Below are 18,033 nucleotides of genomic sequence, written 5' to 3' on the forward strand. Positions count from 1 at the left end.
AGCTGGCCAGGGAGCCCTGTGGGAGGAAGGGACCTTGGTGCCTCTAGCGCCCAGCATGTCGTTTGGAGCTAAAACCAAAAACCAGCTGCTGTGATGTCGCCTCTGACTTACGGCGACCCTATACGTGTCAGAGCGGCACTGTGTTCCACGGGTCTTTCAATGCCTGTTTTTTTGTAAGTAGGTCACCAGGCCTTTCTTCCGAGTCACCTCTGGGTAGACTGGAAACTTTCAGATAACACCTCATAGCAGTAACCATTTGCACCACCTAAGAGCTCAGAGACTCTTAATGCTGAGTGAATGAATGAAAAGAAAACTCCACCCACCCCACAACTAAGCCCTCAGGGCTCCAGGTGGTTACAATTTTGCAAACCTTTAAAGCAGAGATTCTCACTTAGGGGCCCATAGATTCTTCAAGGGGGTTCTAAAGCCCACACACAGCGTTGGGTAAGCCTTGAAAGGCCATGATCCAGAAATAGCTGGGATCTGCTGCTCCAAGGTGCTGGTCTCCTGCTGCCACCTCTCACTGTGTGTGGTTCTCTCTCCCAGCTCCACCTCTGCCAAAATGAAACGTCTGCTTCCTTCACTTGTCATCTGTCTCATTGTAACATCTGCATGTGGGGAGAACAAGGGCCTGGGGGAACAGCCTGGAGAAGGCAGAGAGCGCTCCAAGACTGCCAATCCACAGTGGGGGCAGCTAACCAATAAAACCCTGGGCCTGCCCGTCCTCCCCGCAGACTTCCACAAGGAGAACACAGTCACCAACGTCTGGATCCCGGAGGGAGAGGAGGATGACGACTACCTGGACCTGGATAAGATACTCAGCGAGGATGACGACTACATCGACATCATTGACGCCGTCTCCCCCACCGAGTCGGGGGCGAGCGCCAGCAGCATCGTCCAGCTCTTCCAAGGCAAGAGCCGGATCCAGCGCCTGAACATCCTCAATGCCAAATTCGCCTTCAGCCTTTACCGAGCCCTGAAGGAGCAAGCTGGCACCTCTGAGAACATCTTCATAGCGCCTGTTGGCATTTCCACCGCAATGAGCATGATCTCTTTGGGCCTGAAGGGGGAAACTCACGAACAAGTACACTCGATTTTGCATTTTAAGGACTTCGTCAACGCCAGCACCAAGTACGAGACGCTGACTGTCCACAATCTCTTCCGCAAGCTCACTCACCGCCTCTTCAGGAGGAACTTTGGGTACACGCTACGGTCGGTCAATGACCTTTACATCCAGAAGCAATTCCCCATCCTGGAGGACTTCAAAACCAAAACGAAAGAGTATTATTTTGCAGAGGCCCAGCCGGCTGACTTCTCTGACCCTGCTTTCATAGGGAAGACCAACCACCACATTTTGAAGCTCACCAAGGGTCTCATCAAAGACGCTCTGGAGAATATCGACCCAGCGACACAGATGATGATTCTAAACTGCATCTACTTTAAAGGTAAGAAATGGCCTTACACTCCCCAGAGCAAAACCACAACATACTCTTTTTAGTATGCAGGTGGCTTGAATGCCAGGAACTGTATTCTAGCTGTCATTTATCCATGAAACCAAGCACACAGTCACCTCATAGGCCAGAGACAGGGAAGGCCATGATGAGGGGACAATAGTGTCTGACATCTACCGAGCCCTTACTCCTGAAGCTCACCTCATCCTCACACCAACTGTGCAAGGTTGTCATTATTGTCAGTGTCCCCAAGGCACAGAGAAGTAAAGCGGAACTCCAAGGGCACACAGCTGGTGAGTGGCGGGGCCGAGTGGGGACCCAGGCAGGCTGTCTCCAGCATGTGAACTTTTAACCATGTCAAAGCGGACAAAATAATGCAAAAACCTGTTAGCACTTGGCCAAGTGGATTTGAGTTTTTCTCCTTTCCCATTTTCAGTAAGCAGGAATGTGGACAAAAGGGTGAAGAAATGTGTCTGAAGGCTGTTCAGTTTCAGTAGCTGACGTTGACACCTGCAGACCTTTTCCGGGTATTTTTTCACTAATGGGGTGGGGAAATAAACTAATGTTTTCACACAACTATTCTGGGCCAGGTACACGGGCATTCTAAGGAGGATAATCCCCCCCCCCCACCACAGGACCCCTGGAATCCTAAGAATAAATGCTTTGTAAAGACAGAGCCTCTCTTGAGAAAAGCCCGCACCGAGACCTGAGCCAGATACATGCTCCATTTCATTCCACAAGCCTAGAATTCTGGAAGGCAGACACAAGGAACAGGTGTGCATCACGAACCAGTCACTTAACACACAACTGTTTCTCCTCTCTGCCACCAAGACCACCAGGCAGCAACTACAGTCAGTCCCTGAGGTCTCCGGGGACCAACAGTTCCCTGCTAGTTAGTTCCAGTGCAGTTTTACAGCAGCAGCCCAGAGGTGTAAAGGCCAGAGACCTTTTCACTGGCTTCTGCTCTGGGTAAGTAGGGTCAGAGCCCCTCATAACTGGCCAACACAGCTGCTCGGTGGCCAAGCTGAAGCCCCCCAACCAGCTCTGCCAGGCAGGCATTCTGTCAGGTGGGAAAATTTGGGCTGAGGAAGCCAGGACCACAGGAGTGACCTGGAGGGGTGAGATCAGAACCCAGTGCTTCCCACCCCCGATCTCCAGGCAGAGTAGAACCATAGGCTGAGTCTCTAACACATATATGAGGAACATAAAATAAACCAGCTGCCATCGAGTCAACTTTGACTCCGCCCCGCGTGTGTCAGAGTAAAACTGCTCCATAGGGTTTTCCATGGCTGCAGATCACCAAGCCTTACTTCCGAGACACCTCAGGGTGAACTTGAACCTCCAACCTCTTGGTTAGCAGCTGAGCTTTTGACCATTTGTGTCATCTAGAGACTCTATGATGAGCATACACACATCCTTTTTGTTACTGGTTAAAATTGCAAATTTTAGAAGTAAACAAACCTGAATCTAAATCTTGAATTCACCCCTTGTTTGTGTGACCTCAAGGTGAGTCGCTTAATTTCTCTGTCACTCAGTTTTCTCAACTTGGTCACGGAGACGGTAAAGCCTACCCTGACAGGGCTGCGATGACGACGACAAGAGACAACAGTGCAATGGTTACTGCAGTGTATGGCATATGGTCAGAGTTCAATGAACTTGAGTGAGATTATATTAGTGTAATAGGTGAAAATGGCTAAGCATGTGGCTGCTAACTTAAAGGCTGGCAGTTGGAGTCCACCCAGAGGCACCTCAGAAGAAAGGCCTGGCGGTCTGTTCTGAAAAATCAGCCATTGAAAAACCTATGCAGTGCAGTTCTACTCTGACACACATGGGGCAGCCGTGAGTCGGAGTCGGCTCGATGTAACCGGTAGTGATTTTAATACGATATTAAGCATACATGACATTTCTACTGATGTTTATCTTACTTCTATGAGCAATAATCTGTTTAGGAATGTCTTCTGAGCAGGCCAGTGGAAGACATTTTGGCAGCGTCGAACTCCTCAGTCCCAGGAGTCTGTCGGGTGTCCCTAAATACATCTAAGAGCCTTCCCGTTAGCCCTGCCAGGCGTTCGCTCACAGGCAGGCAGAAGAAAACGGCAGCAAGCAGCCCCGCCAGCAAGGGGCTGGAGAAACAACTAGGCACGGTCAGTTTATAATCTCCTGACCACAGAACTAGTACCACTTAACCTGGTGCCAGTAATCAGACAGGGTCAAATGCTAGTAACTCCTAATCTTTCGTGGATGCTTGTCAAAGGAGAGGCTAGAAGTGTTCATTTAATCTCTAGCTCCCAAATCTCCATCACTAATTTGATTTTAATTTCAAATGTTATAACCACCTGGTAAACCACAATAAAAAGAGGTTGAGCCTCAGGAGGAAGTCAGAGGAAAGAATCCCAGGAGACTTAGGAGAGCTCCATCGGAGCTGGGTAAAACAATGATTCTCAATCAGGGGCTATTTTTCTCCCAGGGAAAATGTCTGGCAACCTCTTTGGTTGTTACAATTCTTGGAGTTCGGGGTAGCACTGCTGGTATCTCGATGCTAAACATCCTACAACGCACAGGACAGCCCTGCACAACAGAGAATTATCTGGTCCAAATGTTCACAGTGCTGTGGTTGAGAAACCCTGGGTAGGAAACAACAGCTGGAGGCAGAGACTCAGGGACACAGCTGGCCAGCACAGCCACAGGCTAGCGAGGCCACTGGGGGACTCAAACTACCTCCTAAGGAACCCCCTGCTCATCTCATGCCAGTTGCTCTACCTACTGGCTGGGAGCTTTGAACAAGTTACTTCATTTCTTCGAGCCTCTGTTTCCTCACCTGTAAAATGGGGACAGTAATAAAAAGCACCTACTTCAGACAGTTGCTTGGAGGAGAAACTAATACGGGAACAGCAGTCATCTCTTATTCTTAATTACTAGTCTCTTAGACACTATTTTCAACCCTATGGGGGCAGTTCTACTGTGTCCTATAGGGCCGTTACGAGTTGGAATCAACTTGATGGCAGTGGGTTTTTGTTTGTTTTTAGATACTATTTTCAGAGCTAAAATAGATATTCACTTAATCCTAGATACACAGTATCGTATCTGAATCTAAAGATCTCGATGGCAACCATCACCGATGTGTCCTGAGCGTCATTACAGGGTCACAGGGAGTGAGAGATGAAAACCGTCACATAGGCCAGAAATGGGCTCAAAGCTGCACATTTTACAAACAAAGTAGAGGCCCAAGCTAGTGAAGGATCTTACCAGAGCCGAACAACTAGTAAGTGTCAGAATCTAACCCAGAGTCCACCCCAGGCTATCTAACCTCTCTACCACTGCTGTGTGCTGGCATTCTCACCTTTTGGGAATCCTCTAGACAGTGTTCCCTGGGTCAGCCTCAGGTCACCAGGGAGATTCTGAGCTGCCCCGGACCTGCAGAGTTAGACTTGGCTGGGGGGCTGCAGTCTGCATCTGAACACCCCTCTGGGGATTCTGGTGCTCGCCCAAGGGCAAGAACCCATCCTTTAAAATGGCATTTTAACAAAAGCCTGCTTCTGGCGAATTCACAGGCTCCTGGGTGAACAAGTTCCCGGTGGAAATGACGCACAATCACAACTTCCGGCTGAACGAGCGGGAAGTGGTCAAGGTGCCCATGATGCAGACCAAGGGAACCTTCCTGGCCGCGAGTGATCAGGAGCTGGACTGCGAGGTCCTCCAGCTGGAATATGTGGGGGGCATTGGCATGCTCATTGTGGTTCCCCACAAGCTGTCAGGTATGAAGACCCTCGAAGCACAGCTGGCACCCCAGGTGGTGGAGCGGTGGCAGAAGAGCATGACAAACAGGTACTATGGGGTGGGTGCGCGACCTCTGATCTGGGGGGTGGGGGGACGACCGGAATGCTGGGACCTGGGTGATTTTAAGAAAAGGTGAGAAATGTGTATAAATATTCAAGAATGGCCAGATCAGCAGTCTCTTAATTCGGCCCAAATTTCTTGCTTGGTGAGAGATGATCAGAGAGCTTTTATAAGACACACGTCTGCTCTCATGAGTTTCAAAAGAGACAGATGACTTGGACTCTCCTTAGAGACAATCCCAGCTCTGCCACACGCTTGCTTTGTGCTCTGAGCAATAGCTTCATCTCCTGCAAATCGGGGACAATCCCGCTACCTCCCAGGGTTGCTGTGAGAAGTACACAGCATGAGCAATGTCGAGTACCCCTCACAGTACCTGGAACCTAGAAGGTGTTCAACAAAGATTAGCTCTGCCTCTCCCCTGCCCAAGAAATCCCAAGGTCCTCTGCTGTAAGATCACAGCCACTGAAAACCTTATGGAGCACAATTCTATTCTGAACACATGGGGTCACTGTGAGTCAGAGTCGACTTGATGACAGCAGGTTTGGCTTTGGTTATTACTGGATCATGGCAAAAGAACGGAAGAGTCATCCTTCTACCAGATCCTGGCTGTTGTTAGTTGCCACTGAGTTGATTCCAACTCACGGTGACCGCACGTGTGCAGAATAGAACTGTGCTGCCTAGGATTTTCAAAGCTATGACCTCTTGGAAGCAGACTGCCAGACCTGTCTTGCTAGGTGACTCAGGGTGGGTTAGAACCACCAATCTTTCAGCGAGTAGTTGAGCACTTAATCGTTTACACCACCCAGGGCCTGTGGATACAGACTAGGCCCATATTAGGGAGAGAATCTGGGTCTCCTTATAGGACTAGAATACAAAGAAATGCAACACACTGAGAAGCAGGCTGTTAGAAGCTCTTTGCTCAGGTAGCCAGTTAGTCATAAAGCCCCACTGATTCCTTTAAAAATGTCCCTTCTGTAATAGCCTCTCTTTCCTAATCTCACTGCCCCATGACCATGGCCTTGATGCAGAAGAGGCCTCATCAGCCTGCCTATTCTATCCCTCAGTCTGCCCGGAGCCTTAGATACCAGGTTTCTGATCCCAAGACTCCATCCCTCCAGCCTCTTCTCTAAGCTCTCTGTGGACCTCCACCTGCAGGAACAGTCCAGACATGGCTGGGATCGGTCTGCTTCCCCACCCTCTACCTTCCTCTCTTGCCCTGCACAGCCTGCACTCTCAAGAGACCCTCAGGCCCACTCCTCCCAGCCACCTCACTCAGCAGCAAGCCGACCCCAGCTTCCAAACTTTGGGCAACCTCAGGCACCCCTCCTCCACAGGGCATCCCCCTGGATGAGACCCATTCTACTCATTCAGTCTTAATGTAGCCTCTTTGCATTTCCAGTGTTTCTCATTTGTGAGTCTTGGCTTGCCAATCAGAAAGCAAGCTCTTACTTCTCTCTCTCACCCCTCAAGAGCCGGGTGCAGCTCCACAGGCACCACAGCTGCTCTCGTCAATTAGGGACTGACTGAGCTGAGGCCAAGACAGAGCATTGAGCATGGTCTGGACATAGAGGGTTGTTTTTTCTGTACACTGACCTTAATTAACAAAATAAGATGCCTGAAACCAGGGAACCAATTCAGAGAATCCTTTTAGATACCTTCTCAAACCATAAACTCTGTATAAACCAGGAAAAGTTCTACTGCTAGCTAGTAGACAGGAAATAAATGACAGCACCAGGAGGTGACCACACAGCAGTCACACATCCCAATGCCATGGAACTGGACTTACAAAATGACAGTCTTTCCAGAACCCTCAGCTGACTGCACGGGTTAAGGATTTTAACAAGTGCTATGTCGATTCTGGGGTAAATACTACCCAGAGGGGTCGGCTGTGGACATTTAAAGATAGAAACATAGTTCTTTTGTAATTTGTGACACTTCCTGCGGCTGAATAACACTGGGCCCCTTTTTCTTACATTCCAGAACAAGAGAGGTGCTTTTGCCAAAATTCAAGCTGGAGAAGAATTACAACCTGGTGGAGGCTCTGAAGTCAATGGGGATCACAGCGCTGTTCGACAAAAATGGCAACATGTCAGGAATCTCCCAGGATAAGATCACCATCGACCTGGTAATCTCTTCCTCTGCCCTTCCCCATGTGGCCCAATCTGCTCCCACGTGTTCTTGCCTCTTGGCCCCACCGCAGTCTGACTTGCAGGGCAGTGGGCTGGGTGCTGCCTTGCTGGGCCTGGCTGGGGCACAGCGTGTCACTCCCACGGGAGCAAGCCTAGTTCCACAGGGGGCAGCCAGGGGACACTGCGCCTTCCTGGGAGGCCAATCCAGGTACATAAGAGGCGGGGTAGATACGAGGCACGTTCCTGGGGCAGCCCCTATCCTGCTGACACGAGAAAGAGCAGACACGTGTGCTCCCTCTGTGACATGTGCTCTGTCAGCTGCCTCATGATTGACTCATCAGATAAACATGGAGAAACGGCACTACAGGTACATTTAACCGACGTAACCCACCAAGAGGCACTCGGCGAGAGAGCAAGCAGTGGCCCAAATTATACGGCAGGTTCAGGCCCCCTTCTTATGGACATGTGCCCCAGAGAGTGAGAATGAGATGGGGACAAACCAGGCTCCCTTGTCATGGACGTGTGCCCCAGAGAGTCAGATTGGGGGGTGGGTCCCTTGTCTTGGTTCCATAGGCCTCTTGCACTGTGTGTGCTACCAGGAGTGAATGAGATTCTAGAGTTTAAAGATAAATATGTTTTGTACAACATGGCCTCCAAGCACAATTACCGCATACTTGACAGGCAATTAGACACTTTCAAGGGTACTTTTGACCAGTTGTGAGCTTTGCTTTACTTGGGATCTTTAGACCCTTTCCCTCAATGAGGCGAGCCTCACAGGTACTGTGAGCCATCCTATGGAGTCTGACAGCTCTCCATTCCATCCACAACAGTTCAAGCACCAAGGCACCATCATGGTGAACGAAGAGGGCACCCAGGCAGCTGCCGTGACTACAGTGGGCTTCATGCCACTGTCCACCCAGGTCCGTTTCACTGTTGACCGCCCCTTCCTGTTCCTGGTCTACGAGCACCGCACCAGCTGTCTGCTCTTCATGGGGAGAGTCACCAACCCCCTCAAGTCCTAAAGGTGGAGCTCTGGGCAGCTGCAGCGTTTTACTGGCCAGGCACACTGTGGTTGTGTATACATTCTAACATGACAACAGAGATGTCTGGCATTGTGATGCTTGTGATATATGCTACCAATCTGAAATCAAGGCCGACAGGAAGAAGAGAGGACTGAGAAGCTCATGGGAACCAATACTGCATAGCGAACAGTCCCATAAGCTGATAGAAGTTAATGGAACCAGGTGTTACCTGGAGGGTCTCAGCAAGAGATCGAGCTCCCGCCTCTGCAGGGCAAACTTACAGAGTGCACCTCCTTCCCTGGCGGTTCCTGTTCCTCAGCCAGGGTTTCCTATCTGTACACAGAACTGAGTTGTAGGACTCACTTCTCAGCTCTCCCAAGAATAGCACACAATCAGCATCATTCCTAATACATAGGAAAGGAGACCTGTGATGTATGCAGGATGCCTGGGGCATTAGGGCTTAATCCTCTCGGGGCCCAGCCGTCCAAACCAATGCTCAGTGTCATCTGTGCCTCTTTCTGTCACGTAACTGCTGCCCAGAGGACAATGTATACACATAGCCATGTTTTTTTTCCCCTTAGCGATAAATAAATATAGCCACTTTTACCATGTATCTGTTACAATTCTATTTTTGAAGCTCAAGTAATGAACAAAGTCCAAATTGAAAACTGATGAAATCAGGAATGCCAGAGGTTGGCAATGCTGCACACAGACCAGTGTGCTCCAGGTGTGCTTTCAGGTTCAGGGTGTCTAGTGTTCTGTGAAGCACTCGGTCTAGTGCAGCCGCAGATGAGGTTCAGAACTCTGTGTCGCATAAGCAGGGTTCCAGAAGCAAGTGCCGTGCCCTGCAGAGGGCACGCCCACCCCATCTCGCATCCCTCGGACACAGTAACAGAGTGAGACCCAGGTGTGGCGCTGTAATGAAGTGTGTTTAGATAAGGTAGGTGATGTCTGAAGAATGTGTCTCTGGATTCTTCACTTCCTGGGTCAGACAAGTGGGTTCAAAACTGAAGGGTGTGACGCTTCTCCTGTGATGGGGTTAATGGACGATGATGGTGACAGCCCCCACAAGCTGTGTGCATGCACACCATCTAAGTCTAACCCTCAGCCCCGCAAGGAGGCCTCTTTCCCATCCTGCAGATGCGGAAGGCACGGTTTGGAAAGGCTCGGCAACCTGCCAAGAGGCCACTGCAGTGAGCAGGGGCCAGGCTTTGAGTACTGGTTGGCCTGACTCCAGCGCCTGTGCCACTGTCAGGGAATGTTTCTGACTGAGGACACCAATGCCAGCAATGGTGATGGCAGCGGGAAGAGCCATGCCCTCCCACCTCACCTTGCACTGGCACCAGGGGGAGAGTGCCTGCAGATCACCTCACCCAGTGCACATGTCCACCTATAAGGTGGGCACTGTCATCGCCCCTTTTTTACTTAAAGCTCACAGAAGTGATGTGACCAGCCCAAGGCCCCAAATTCAGCATGTAACTGCGCCTAAATTCCAGCCCAGGCCAGTGGCACCTGGAGTCTGAGCTTTGGCTGCTAACCATCTCCCTGTTCCCTTCCTCGCTTCCTGCACTCTGTGCCCAATATTCTACTGAACACTGACTGGAACAGGCTGAGGCCAAACCTCTCCCTGCCACACCCTCTTGGCCTCTTAGTGAAACCTGCTGTTGCTGACACCCCACTCCTTGAATTCACCCTCTAACTCGCTTCAAGAATGCTGTTCTTTCTTTGTGCTTGTCCTGTATTTCTAAGTATACATTCTTGTCTTGCTGCTGGTTTCTCTTCTCCCTCCCATTCCTCAATGTCATTATCTCAAAAACTCTGCCTTTAGGCCTTTGCCGTGTCTGTCCCCTACCAAAAAAGGCCACAGAGTCATTTCTACTGTCACTCTCCCTGCTCCTGCTAGAGCCAGGCCAGGCTCCACCATGCCCCCTGGACTGGTCAGAAGCACTTTGATTTCCATGCTTTTTGTTCACCTACGTCCACTTAGAATGCCCTTTGACCATCTCTCACAGAAGTCGCCTGCCTATTATTTAAGGCAGTAAAATACTGGGAGCAAAAACTCTGAACCAGGCTGCCTCGGTTCAAGTCCTAGCTCCAATACTTCCTAGCTGGGGGACTTTGGGGCAAGTTACTTCCTGATGCCTCAGTTTCCTTATCTGCAAAATGGGGATAATAACAGTACCATCCTCTCAGAGTAGTTGTAAGGATTCCATGAATTTCTGTCTGATGCGCAGAGTATCTAGCCCAGGGGCTCCTAATTGGGGGGGGGGGGTGGTCCCTGCAGGGGCTTCCCCAGTGAGCTTCTTGAAGTTAAATGCAGAACTCTGTGAACATACGCATTTCTGTGAAGAGTATGTGCCCAGCTTCCAAAGGGGGCCGTGACCTGAAACACGTTAGTCTCCCAACCTCATTTCACGGGCACTGAGAGCATAAGTAACCTGCCCAAAGTCACAACAGCGACTGGCAGCACAGGTGAACTGGCTCTAAGTAAAGACTACGACCGTTTCCCAAGCGGGAGGCACATCTCATTAAGTCACAACGTTAAGACACTGGAGCAGCTAGGTCTCTAAGCATTAGACACATTTCAAAATGCTTCGCTAATTAATGGGCCAGATGCCAACAGAAGCAACTGCAATAATGAGATTTCAGAAGCAGTATTATTCACAAAGCTGAAAGAGAAAGATCTCCAAGTCGAAGTGCGGAAGAACGTCGGGGTCATCTGATCAGCCGCCTGGCGGTTCCTGCAGGTTCCCAAGGCCATGCTGATATGTGAGCTGCTGAATTAGGACCAAATCCAGGCCCCTGCCCCAAACCACCAGTACTTCCACCAAACAGAGTAATGCAAGACACTTTGTCATCAAAAGATCCAAAACAGGGTATCTTTTTCTTAAAAAGAAAGCAAAACATGAAAGAAAACCATGTTTGAAATTATTTTGTCCAGAAGGTGCAAGAGGTAACCACAAAGCAAATGCAAGAGCCCATGTTCTCTGTGCTCCTTGTTGAGCAATAAAGTCAAATATTTGTTACCTCCCCCACAATATAACCATTAACTTCTGTTAAAAACACAATACTTGATCTGTTCATGTAAAAGGTCACAGCAGTAGAGGAAACATGAGTGCTTCAAGTGAGCATGTTGACCTGTCACACGTAACGAGCCGAATACAGTCAGGCCTGCAGAGACTGGGCACCGCCTCGTCCCAGGACCCATGCTGGGCATGTCACGGGCATCAGCTCTATCTTTATAAGAAACTCCACTGGCAGAGCAGGATCAGAGAGGTGAAGACACTCACACGGGGCTGCACAGCATACCCAGGATTCCAACCCCAGCCCATGCCACTCTAAACCTGTTACCCTCAACCACACCAGCCATTGCTCCCAAACATGCGCAACAGGGTCCCTGCATATTTCCTCTGTGCGTTCATTAACCTTCACATGACAACTGCTAAACATGCCTGAAAGCTCACAGGAATAAGGGTCCTAGAATTACAGTGTTCAAAGATCCTAGAATTCACTGATTTGAGTGTCATCCCAAAAACCCGCCCTCTCAGTCCTAAAGCTGATCTCCTGGGAAGCCGACCACTAAGTGCCTGTTCTCTCTCCAGAAGACAGCTCTGCTCACCAGGCCCAGAGACTGCCATGGGCCTCATGGCTCTCAACTTCCCCTCCAGGTTCCTTCTACAATCGGACTTCTAAAACACAACTGTACAGCACTCAAGATTCATTATAAAGTTAAAAAAATTATGTCTCTAAAAATTATCTACGGGGGGGCGGTGCTGATGAAAAATATCTTTGTAGAGAGAGTCCCAGCAAACCTCAAATTATCCAAGGGCCACGGGAGTATACCTGGTTATAAATATGAAGGCGGCAAGGTTCCCAGGGAAACGCAGAGAGCCATGAAGCAGATAGCTACACTCCATCACACTGCAGGCTACCCACCCTGTTTCCTCAAGGTGCTCACATGCCTCCCAGACACTCATAAAGACGATAGCTGTCTCGATGAACGTGTCCTCCTGAACCTACCACCTTACATGGGGAAGGATGGGGAGTAAAGGACAGTGGACAGGCAGAAGGATGGCAGCCTGGAGCAGAATATTCCGTAAGATACAATACATGACAGTTTATTATTAAAGGTAGATAATAATAAACAGTCTATCTTAGCCAGCTAAAATTGGACACACATGGGAATGTTAAAGACTCAAACTGGTCAGGGTGTGGTGGGTGGGAAAGAACCGGGAAGCAGAAGCAAGGCATGAAGAAGGAGGTGGGTGAGGTGGAAGTGAGTGAATAATGAATGGGAACAAACACCAGAACACAGAGGCCCTGGACTTAGGACTGGCAATGACTGAAAAAGGAAACAACTTCTATAGAAGTCACCTGGGAAGAGATGGGCCAGGCAGAAAACAAGAGAAGATGGGGAGGCGCTCCCCACCACTGATCATGGTGGCAGGAGGCAGATCTGTACCGGGAGCCACGGTGGACAGGGCTGGGTCTGCAAGTGTGCCTGGTTCGCACCATGCCAGCAACTCCCCCCAGGAGACTGCGGGCTGCAGCTCCAAGCCTGAACCCCAACGAGAGGGCCTGGAAGCCTCATCTCACCGGAGCAGGCAGGGGAAGGAGCGGAAGGAGGCCCAGCACAGGATGAAAGGATGAAGGGTCAGGGGTGGCCTAGGAGCCAAGCAAGAAGGGAATAGAAGCAAGCCCCCTCTCATCAACGAGCTTCAGGGTTTGGAGGGGGCGCAGAGAGAGTGGACAAGCAGGGTGGCCACAGGTAGCACACAGCCACAGCGCTGTCACGGAAGAGCATTTTTTCAAGGAATCTGCTGGGTATCATCAGGTAACACTCATAAGGTGAGCACAGTGTCTGGAGTTTTAGATGATTCAATCCATGAACACTCACCACAGCTATTACAGGAATGAGCACTCCCAAGTTCCCCGCGCTGCTGGAGGCCTAGAAAAGAACATTGATGTCACTGAAGAGCATGTACTTCTTTCATTAAAAAAAACACAACACAGTGTTTATTAGGTAAAGCTGTAATTCCTTAACCTAAAGGACATGGTGAGGGATATACAGAGAAAGAGAGATGTAGAAAGACACATAATTTTAATACCAAAAAAAAAAAAAAGGAAACAAGGTCAAAGAGTAGGATGATTACACAAATCATGGCATTTCTGCATAATTAAATACCACATAAAAAAAACCCAGTGCCGTCGAGTTGATTCCGACTCATAGCGACCCTACAGGACAGAGGAGACCTGCCCCACAGAGTTTCCAAGGAGTGCCTGGTGGATTCGAACTGCCGACCCGTTGGTTAGCAGCCGTAGCACTTAACCACTACACCACCAGGGTTTCCAAATACCACATAGCTGTTAAAAAGACCCATTTCTGAAAAATATTTCATTACCTCAGAAAGTGCCTACAGCAAATGTTAAATAATTAAAAAAAAAAAAAACTCAGGATTCAAAAGAGTAAGCTAAGACACTAGCTCAATTTGTGTAAAATAAACATACATAAATGATGTCAGAGAAAATTTGTTTAAATGTTAACAATGGTTATATCCGAGGAGAGGGATTATAGATGATTTTCCCTTTATTAGTTACAGGTTTCCGTATCTTTGCAATTAAGGGAAATTTGGGGGTTACTTACAAATAATCAACTAAAAGGCAGGTGCCCCGGCTAGACACAAAAACCTGTTTGGCCCATAATGTAGCTAAACCATGGTACACGTTGATTAGTCAAAGTAAGTACGTTCGATCTACTTTGTAAAATAACAATAACAGCGGCAAGCGCACTGAGTGCCTGAGTGCCGGCACCATTCTGAGTGCTTCACAAGTGTTCATTTATCTTAATCTGCAGGTGAGAAACGGAGGTGCGGGTAGCTTGCCAAGGTCATAGACCTGCTCAGCGGCAGAGACCATTCCAACCAGTCTCCCACGGATGGCACCCACACTCGCCCCCATACTTGCGCACTATGTTCGCACCCATGCTCACACCCAGAGCTGTGGCCCACCCTCTCAATGTGGGCAGTGTAGCATCTTCAACAAGCACATGCACGGTCACTTTCTGGCTGGTAAATAGGAACTACTCTGAAAAGAAGAGAGCACAGCTTGGAGGACCCAGTGGGTGAGACAGGGTCTCTCACACGGCACCGTGGCGCAGCCCGAGAATGAAACATCAGACCCTGAGTCTTGAGACTCAGTAAATATATAGTAATAGCCGCAGAGGCAAGAGGCCAGAGGCTAGAAGGTGCCCTTCCAGCACTGAAGTAGAATTCCTGGGTAGAGAAGGAAAAGTTTCTGACACGCTCCTTGGACAGGTGACAGCATACTCTCTGAACTCAATGCCTCTGGCTCCTCAGAGCAGGGCTTTCGTCCTGATGCTAAGGCACCTGCTGGGAATGACGGCTCCCTCCTCTCCTGAGCAGCAGGAAAAGCACCGCTGTGCACTCTCTGCTGGAGACCTGAGAAGTCAGCCACTCGGTGCATTCTCAAGAAGGCCGGCAGAGAAAGGCTGAGCTAGTGCTTCCCAAACACTCCATGGGTCTTAGGTCCCTTTCTCATCAGCTGCTCCTCTGCCAGACAGCTCCTGGCCAGGATTCTCACACAAGGTTCCTTTACTCAGTGTCCAGCTCATACGTCACCTCAGAGGCTTCACACCAACCCAACCTAAAATGCCCTCGCCATTGCCCAATTTCATTCTCACCAGTCTCCTCCCACCAAACCCCACAGGAGTGGTAAGCGTTGTCTGTCTTGCTCACTTCTGGAACTCCGCCGCCTAAAGTATGCTGGGTAAACAGTGCCCAAGGGCTACAGTTGACCCACTGTCTGCTCTTATAAATAAGGTTTTGCTGGAACACAGCACAACTGCTCGCTTACACACTGTCTGTGGCTGCTTGTCCGCTACCATGGCAGAGGTGAGTTGCTACGATGGTGACTGTGCAGCCTGCAAAGCCTAAAAATTTACAAGCTGGTCCCTTGCAGAGAAAGGGCACTGACCTCTGACCTAGGACAGTACCTAGCACACAATAGGCAAACAGTAACCGGGGAGGGAGAGAAAGAGAGGAAGAGAAGAGAGGAGGAGGAAGGTGGAAATTGAGAAGAGGGCCAGGTGCCCATGTAACCTGCCAAACGGGCAGTGACAGGTTAAGAGGCTTACCTGCCTTGATCCCCCCAATCTCCCTCTTTGGAGGATCAAGACATAACATTTTGTCTGTCCCTGTGGATCTGTTTCCCTCAGACATGCTGAGGTTAGGTCAAATTTGGCCCTTCTCATGCTGTCACTGTGCTCTGACAAAGAGCTCTTAATGTCCATTCTAGGGTCAGCCCCTGCCCCCAGCTTGCCATGGACAAGGGAAGGAGGGAGGAATCTGGGCAGGGCGCCACTGGGCTACTGTCACGTTAGCATCCTGGGTGAGGCAGGTCGCTGCCACAGGCTGGATATCATCTTCCCCCTGCCCCTAGCAGCATCCCTGAGAAAGAAGCCCACCACCACCACCCTCTTTGTTCTCACCTTTTATCAGGTGAATTTACATCATTTAAAAAAAAACACTGTTTCACCCAAGATGGTACCTAGAGACCTGGTCCAGGCCAGCAGGCACAGGTGCAGTTATAGCCTACCTTCAAGGCAGGGCCTTTCTCACTGGCCCTCTCGCTGGCCCTCTTCCCTTCCAGCCCCAGCTGCACAAACAGCTCCAGCAGGTTCATCAGCAGCTCATCCACGAGGTGTTCATCCTGGATGTTGGCCGCAATGTTGGCCAGCGCATTGATCACAGCCAAGGAGCAGTGCCTGAGGGAAGGGGACTGTCACCCTACTTGGAAACACCAGCCACCACCACACCCCTGACACTGCCCCCACCCTCGCCCCTTGCCCAGTTTCCAGGGCCAGAACCCATGCGGGGAGTGGGGCAAGCTGATCCAGGCCCTGGGCCTGGGCCTGGGCCTTGGCCTGCCTTATGGTGCTCCCCTCTGCTAACAAAGAATACTCGAGAGGTGATGAAAATGTCATCTGTGTAAAAACAACAGCCCCTGGGAAAAAGCCAACTGCTTTAGAAATGACTGTAATACTCTCTTCTGAGATGTATTTAGGGCAGGCCTCAAAGGGACTGTTTAAGCTTCAGGAATCTGCATACCTAGGGGCTCATGACAGCCTCAGGACATTTCCCTCACGAAGGTCCAAGGTCTGCTACAACACAGCTAAACACAGACGTACTTGCTCCTAGGCACCGCCTGACTGAGTCTTGCTTTTTCCCCACAAACACGTTGTTAGCTGGCATTGAGTCTGCCCCCGACTCGTGGTGATCCCATGCAAAACAAGATCAGGCTGTTGTAATCCACAGGGTTTTCAATGGATGATTTTTCAGAAGCAGAGCGTCAGGCCTTTCTTCCTAGTCTTAACCCAGAAGTTCTGCTGAAACCTGTTCAGCATCACAGCAACATGCAAGCCTCCACAGAAGCAGACGGGTGGTGGCTGCACATGAGGTGCACTGGCTGGGAATCAAACCCAGGTCTCCCGTATGAAAGGTAAGGTTTCTACCACTGAACTACCACTGCCCTCACTCAAACTATACAAATGAAAAAAAAAAAAACCCACTGCCACTGAGTTGATTTTGACTCATAGCAACCCTGTAGAACAGAGTAGAACTGCCCCATAGGGTTTCCAAGGAGTGGCTGGTGGATTCAAACCGTCAACCTTTTGGTTGGCAGCCAAGCTCTTAAATACTGTACCACCAGGGCGCCCCTTCAAACTATAAAAAAAAAAAAGAAAATTTTTTTTCTTTTTTTTTTTATAGAGAGCCTAAATTCATCATTATCACTGTAAAACCAGCTGTCCTCTGAGAATCAGATTTTTCCAAACATTCCCTCTGCCCTGGCACTGACACCAAAGGCTTAGGAAGTGATCTGTGGTCCTAGGACACCCGCCTCAGGATCAGACTGGAGCCACACACGCTCCCGTGTGAAGCTGACATTGCCCCTCAGCATAGACACTGTGAGTCAGTGAGGTTACCTGGGCTTCTTCTGTGGGCAGACTGCAGCCTACATGCTGTAAGACCTGGGTGCACTGCTTAAACCTCTGAGCCTAAGTTTCTTCAAGTAAAATGAGGATAAACTCCCTTCTTCACAGGGTTGTAGGAGGAATCAAAACATTCTACGTAATGCTCTGAGCACAGTCTTTGCCATCCAGAAATCGTGGAGCAGATGGTAGCCATGGTAACAAGGCATGCCCCTCACATAAAGATAGATACCTGGTGGGTGAGGGTAAACAGATGGCCATAAATGCTTCCACTGATGAGGACGAGGATGAATCATTCCTGGGAGGCAGTATCAGGAAAGATTTTTCTGGGAGAAGAAGAACTTGAAGGCAAAGATCTAGACTTTGCAGCTATGAAGAATGGTGGGTGTCCACACAGAGTGGGAAAGAACAACAAGACAGGAGCTAACACCAGGGGTGGGGGAATGGCAGTGAGACACCAGAGTCATGAAGTTCAGGGCAAAGAAGCCACAAGGGGAAAAGGAGTTTGGGTCTGAGTGTTGGTGTCACTGCAGAAAGCAGGCCAAGTGGGAGGAAGAAGAGGTGGGCAGCCCTCCTGGCCCAGGCCT

The 18,033-nt window shown here is 49.8% G+C and overlaps 2 protein-coding genes across 7 annotated transcripts in view; one reads left to right on the forward strand and one right to left on the reverse strand.

The window, feature by feature from the left end:
* Positions 1-18,033, reverse strand: part of PI4KA (phosphatidylinositol 4-kinase alpha) — a 155,415-nt gene that overhangs the window by 65,828 nt on the left and 71,554 nt on the right. For all 6 annotated transcript variants that reach the window (XR_010318596.1, XM_064272361.1, XM_003419301.4 and 3 more), the window contains 2 exons: positions 16,054-16,222; positions 13,337-13,387 (listed from right to left, as the gene is read on the reverse strand). Coding sequence is in view for 5 of the 6 variants with exons in the window: in XM_064272361.1 (XP_064128431.1) it covers positions 13,337-13,387; positions 16,054-16,222 (220 nt within the window). In the remaining variant the exon portion in view is untranslated. The remainder of the gene's footprint in view (positions 1-13,336; positions 13,388-16,053; positions 16,223-18,033) is intronic.
* Positions 484-9,104, forward strand: SERPIND1 (serpin family D member 1). Its single transcript, XM_003419307.3, has 4 exons — positions 484-1,445; positions 5,003-5,276; positions 7,269-7,413; positions 8,248-9,104. Exons 1-4 carry the CDS (start codon positions 563-565, stop codon positions 8,437-8,439), a joined length of 1,494 nt encoding a protein of 497 aa, XP_003419355.1. The 5' UTR covers positions 484-562; the 3' UTR covers positions 8,440-9,104.

The sequence above is a fragment of the Loxodonta africana genome, chromosome 19, assembly GCF_030014295.1.
Source record: "Loxodonta africana isolate mLoxAfr1 chromosome 19, mLoxAfr1.hap2, whole genome shotgun sequence".
Lineage (NCBI taxonomy): Eukaryota > Metazoa > Chordata > Mammalia > Proboscidea > Elephantidae > Loxodonta > Loxodonta africana.

What these genes read in the sequence shown, in the direction of transcription:
- SERPIND1 (XM_003419307.3), top strand. Translation starts at nt 563, where the DNA reads ATGAAACGTCTGCTTCCTTCACTTGTCATCTGTCTCATTGTAACATCT. An exon ending in CAGAAGAGCATGACAAACAG is followed by an intron (nt 5,277 to 7,268) that starts GTACTATGGGGT and finishes CTTACATTCCAG; the next exon opens with AACAAGAGAGGTGCTTTTGC. An exon ending in ATAAGATCACCATCGACCTG is followed by an intron (nt 7,414 to 8,247) that starts GTAATCTCTTCC and finishes CATCCACAACAG; the next exon opens with TTCAAGCACCAAGGCACCAT.